This window comes from Quercus robur, chromosome 8 (genome assembly GCF_932294415.1).
Source record: "Quercus robur chromosome 8, dhQueRobu3.1, whole genome shotgun sequence".
NCBI lineage: Eukaryota > Viridiplantae > Streptophyta > Magnoliopsida > Fagales > Fagaceae > Quercus > Quercus robur.
Window position 1 is genome coordinate 10,777,460 of NC_065541.1, and position 5,917 is coordinate 10,783,376.

Here is a 5,917-nt window from a genome sequence, read left to right on the forward strand (position 1 = left end):
CACAATATATATATATACACACGTACTTATATAACCAAAAAAACGAAAAGAAAAGAAAAGATCTTGCAAGTTGTAATGCTTCATGTAGTTTTTTTTTTTTTTTTGGAGATAAATGCTTCATGTAGTTGATGGACAAAGAATCAGAATTTATGGGTCCGAAAACATAAAGAATCTAAAACATAATCTAGTCTAAAACTTTTTATTTCTTCATGAAGATTAAATATACTATGAATAGAAAAAACAATAATGATTAATTATGTATGAATTATTGAACATACATGTCGGTCGTCTTCAATAAAAAAAAAAAAAGGTGATAAATAATCAACAACACAGAAAAAATAAAACCTTTTTGAGGTTAGGTTGTTGTGGTCTTGCAGAATGTCTATAAATTGTGTCTCCTCTCTTATTGTACAAGCCTGAGCTCTCAAGTCCTAAGTCTCAACGCAAACACACACACACACTCTCTCTCTCTCTCTCTCACACACACACACCTCGGACTGCTGCCACGTGGGCACTTGACGCACCATCTTACCTCACTATGATCACATCTGTGTCAATATTCAAACTATAAAGATCACACTCTACACACACACATCTTGGTCTTAGTCCAAGCCCTTATTGTTGCCGAGTCCATTGCACCTGTTAAAAAGAAAGGACTTCAAACTTAACGGCTGCACCTTCTCTTTTCTTCTCTCTCTACTTCCTTTTTATTAATGGCCAAAGGAGGAGGACTCACTATAGATCCTGATTCAACTAGTTTCTTCATTACCAACAAGCCAACTGTATTAAACTCTTATACAGAACCCAATCATACTAGTAGGTTCAAGAATGATATCATGGACATCTCTACCAACCCAATTCGTAACAGTGGTGATGAAGATGTTCCTTCTCCTGCAAGTGCCAATTGGAAACCAGTAATAGTCAATGAAATGGACTTCTTTCCCGCAGACAGGAATTGTTCTAAGGAAAGTCATAGGGTTAATATCAAGAAAGAGAGTGCACAAGATATGGTGATCCGCAGTTTGGGACTTAAAGTAAGTTAAAAATTTTATGCAAAAAAGTTTCTGATTTTTCTGTGTTCCCTAGCCTTTTTTTTTTTTTTTTTTTTTAACAATTGATTTTTGGGGTGTTTTTTTTTTAGACTGGTTTGAATCTTACCACAAATACTAGTTGCGAGAAGTCAAATGAGGATGATAGAACAAACAACGCGAGTAACAAGAAAAGTTTTAATGAGGTATTAAACTTTGATACAAATTATTATCTGGGTTTGAAATTTATTTCTGTTTTATTTAGTTTTCAGATTTATTAAGATGAAGGTTTTTCTTGGTGTAGTTGATTGCTCTGCAGGCTGAATTGGACCGGATGAGTGTGGAAAATGAACGCCTAAAAGTTTTGCTTAATCAGGTGAAAGATAACTACAATTCCTTGCAGATTCATTTTGCAACACTGATGCAACACCAACAGACTCGAAAGGCCAAAACAGGAATAGTTGATGAGGTAATTTTACTAAAATTACAATAAAGAAAGCTCATCTTGTATATCTATTGTATAGAGTAAAAAGGTTGTATTCAGTATACAAAACTCTCACTTCTATACGATATGGGAGAGGTGTAGATATTTGATAAGCACCATCAAATTAATAGTACATTAATTCTCTATCAATTTGCTTAGGTGATTAATGGAGATAAAAGCAATGGAGGAGGCCTAACAAGACAGTTTATGGATCTGCATCGAGTTGAAAAAGATGAGCCATCACATACTTCTTCTGAAGGCGGATTGCGGGATTGTTCTAGATCACCTATGAAAGACAAGGTTGAGTTAGAGTATAAAAAACAAAAGATTTGTAGTAGTAGTAGTGAGATTATTCAGTTGGATCTGGATAAGAGTGATTCTCGGAATGGTACTACAACAACTGGGAGAGAGGATAGTCCAGACCAAGCAATTCCAGGGTCGGTTCTTAACAAAGCCCCTAGATTTACTACTTCAAGGGATGATGATCATCAACACTCAGAAACCTTGTCAATGATCAGAAAAGCACGTGTCTCAGTTCGAGCACGATCAGATGGAAATACGGTAAGCAGTACTGTTGAACTTGCATATGTTCAAAATTTTTACAATCAGAAAAAGATTTTAACTATCATGTTCTTGTTAATTTGATCATTGATAACATCAAGGAAGTTAATGTCTCAAAATGAAGAAGGTATAGCTTACATGTGCACACACCCAAAAAGTCAAAAATGAAAAGTTTTAGCTGCTAGTCTAGCACCAATTACGTTTGTAATTGGGAGTTTATATAGTTATTAAGGAATTTAAAAGGAAATTATACCAATAAATAGTTAAAACATTAGAAACCATTGGAGTATATATATATCAAAAAGTTATTTTACTTATAAAATGCCTAAATGATAATTGAAACTAGCTTTTAATTTGATCAATCTTAATTATGCCCCAGATTAATGACGGATGCCAATGGAGAAAGTATGGGCAGAAGATGGCAAAAGGAAATCCATGTCCTCGAGCTTATTATCGTTGCACCATGGGAGCTAGTTGTCCTGTTCGCAAACAAGTATGCTTCCTTCTCTTCTTTTTATGCTTAATTAAGATTTTATATCCTAAATTTAACGAACGTCCCGTCACTAAATATGCTTTTAAATTTGTACTAATATTTTATATGAACAATGAAATAAATTGAAACATCATTTTGTTTCATACTCGATTTTTTTTTTATTATCACTAGACTAATTATGGAATTTTGGTTTTTCAATAGGTACAAAGATGTGCAGAAGACCGGTCGATCCTTATTACCACTTACGAAGGTAATCACAACCATCCACTCCCTCCGGCTGCCATGGCAACGGCATCCTATACATCAGCAGCTGCATCAATGCTACTCTCAGGATCAATGCCCAGTGCAGATGCACTGATGAATTCAAACATACTAGCAAGAACTGCACTTTCTAGCTCACCAAGTTTCGCAACACTTTCAGCTTCAGCTCCATTTCCTACTGTTACATTGGACCTCACTCAGCCTCATAATGCCTCACAGTTCCAGAGGGCAGTACAAGGCCAGTTTAACATGTTTTCTCCAAGCTTGCCACATTTCATGTCTGGGCCACAAGTTTTCGGTCAAGCCCTTCAAAACCAATCAAAATATGTGGGTCTTCATAGCTCTCAAGGAATAGAGCTTCCTCCCTTTGCATCCAGCAATCAGATACATACACCCTCATTGAGTGATGCAATTGGCTCAGCAACAGCAGCCATCACAGCAGACCCTAACTTCACTGCAGCTCTAGTAGCGGCCATTACCTCTATCATTGGTAACGTTCATTCAAACCACGGTGGTAACAGTACTCAGCCAACTACAAGAAACAACGACAACAATTGATGAAGCATATACTGTAGCTTCTTTTTAATAAAACAGTTCACTGCAACCTTTCAGTTAGTTGAAGGAAAAAACAAAAAACAAAAAAATTCATCTCAATTTTTTTTTTTTTTTCGGGATAAAAATAATATTAGACCGTGTTCTCCTCTAGCTATTAGCAAATTGTGCACTTCTCTTTTGTTTTCATTAAATGTTAGGACACATATTATGTCAACTACAAAAGTATTCTCATCTATATGTACTGTTTTTTTAACTCTTATATCAATTTTTGGCTAACCGTTGGGACCCATGTTATGTCAACTAAAAAAGCAATCTGTTCTGTATGTCACTGTCTTTGGTAAATCTCTTATATGCAGTTAATTTGTATTTGTCAAAACACAAAAAAGTGTTAACCCAGCTATACCCAAAAGGACTAGTTAATTCGGTTGTAATTAGGGATTTTTATAATCAATTATATAATTTAGATCAACCTCTAATACATATCCGATATGAAATTTTAATACACGTCTGTGCAACTTGTACTTTATATTCTAATCGAATCCAAAGAATATGAGGCATGCTTCACAGCACCATACATGAGAGAGAGAGAGAGAGAGAGCAATGGATATAACCATGTTAGGATATTAGTGTGTTGGCATATTCGGTGCCTTATTTTCTTGTATTAATTTGTTTACTACTTTTCATTGTAATTTGTACACTTCGTTGGATAATCTAGTAATTCGTTGAAGAAGTCAAGAGCTAAAGTTGAAATTGAAGACTTTATAATCTCGCATGAGTGAGTTGAAAGGGTTAGGCCACTTTGTAGGCAAGTTATTTAATTTGAAAAACTGTTGGATAGCAATCTCGCCTCTCATCTTGCTTTTCACTTTATCCATCAAGGTTGCCAGAATTTGAGAAATATGTAATATTTTTTTTACTGTTGTTCAGATTCATAAACCTCATTATTTAACTCTCATTTCTCATGATTTTTTTAGAGAATTCCTATATTGAAGAACTAGAAAGCAACTAAAACCCTAGAGCAAAACCCATTTTGTTCTCTCTATCTTCATCCTCTCTATTATTCCAAATTCCAAATTCATTGAGAGGAGAGTTAATACCACACACATCTTGAATTCTTGAGTGTTGATTGGTGTTGGGGAATTAATGGAACAATCTCAAATTTTCAAGAGGACTTGAAGTGATCAAGGAGACTTGATTGTGCGGTTGGTAGCTCAACTTATGGATCCGAAGACTAACAAGGAGAATAGAATAGAGAAATCGATTGCTAACTGAATCTAGAGGCTCAAGTACAAAGTCATTACTTAGCTTAGAGGGTTTTGTATTTGATTTGTACTGAAACTATTCTTATTAGTGGATTGTTTGGTGCTATAGGCCTTAAAAAAAAAAACTTTGGCTCTATTTTGGGTTTTTCTCTCTATAAACACTTTGATGTGTTTGGGATGCCTGTGTTGTGGTTGAGATTAAAAAAAAAATAAAAAAATATCCACGCATATATGACCAATATAATTCATCACTTTGGTTATATCTATTGTGGGCCATCTTTTGTTAGAGGAATACAACTAGCACATTAGGTATTGTAAACCTTAATAGTAACGGTCTATTTAGATCGAGAGAGAGGGAGGGTGAGTAGATTAAATTTAGTACAAAATTAACTTATTTTTAGTCAACTCTACTCTACTTTCTTCCACTTCCCATCATTCCCCCCTCCATCCAAACAGGCCATAATAGAATTCTAGTTGACATAGATTCTATATCATAACTGTTGAGAGAGAGAGAGAGAGAGAGAGAGAGAGAGAGAGAGAGAGAGAGAGAGAGAGAGAGAGAGAGAGAGAGAGAGAGAGAGAGAGAGAGAGAGAGAGAGAGAGCTAAATTAAGACCAATAAGGAGGCCATGGCCCCGGACCTATAACACCCCCCGCCCCCTAAATTTAATTAAATTATGTAATAATCATATAAATATTTAGTTTAAAAAATTACTTCTAACTTTTCCAAGAATTCAATTGGTCTAGCAAGGGAGGAAAAAAATATGGATGGCATGTGTCCCTTCTTAATAAAATAGAATTAAATAGCTTTATTATTATTATTTTAGATTTACGTTTTTGGTATTTTAACAATTATAATCTTTTAGTAAGTAACAATCTTTCTTAATCAATTGAAAATTAAGGAAGGACAAACTAAGAAATTATAGATTATACAACTTTAAGCAAGGTTATTATTTTACTTTTAATTTAAGGTAGTTTCATTCTCTTGAACATGCATTTTTGGCTTTCTTCTGTATCCATTTATTTCATATTAATTTTTTACTCAAAATTTTGATGGAGGTTGTAGTAATGGTATGTACATAAATCCAAAACACACATGCGTGCCTACACACACTCATTGGAACACACGCACGCATATAAACATATAGGGCTATATTTGTAATCAATTTTTTTTATAGAACTTTGGCAATGGTTGGTAACTACAAAATCTACCTCATGTTTATAGAGTGGCTGTACATTTGTACTTATTCTTATATTTCCTAAATAGATATTAT

At 34.4% G+C, this 5,917-nt stretch overlaps 1 protein-coding gene across 1 annotated transcript; it reads left to right on the forward strand.

Annotated features, from left to right (window-relative positions):
• The first annotated feature begins 507 nt into the window (after window positions 1–507).
• Window positions 508–3,669, forward strand: LOC126694551 (WRKY transcription factor 6-like). The gene is made up of 6 exons (XM_050390897.1): window positions 508–1,034; window positions 1,142–1,234; window positions 1,333–1,497; window positions 1,672–2,073; window positions 2,453–2,566; window positions 2,768–3,669. The coding sequence occupies exons 1-6, from the start codon at window positions 714–716 to the stop codon at window positions 3,383–3,385; spliced, it is 1,713 nt and encodes a 570-aa protein (XP_050246854.1). The 5' UTR covers window positions 508–713; the 3' UTR covers window positions 3,386–3,669.
• Window positions 3,670–5,917: the final 2,248 nt, after the last annotated feature.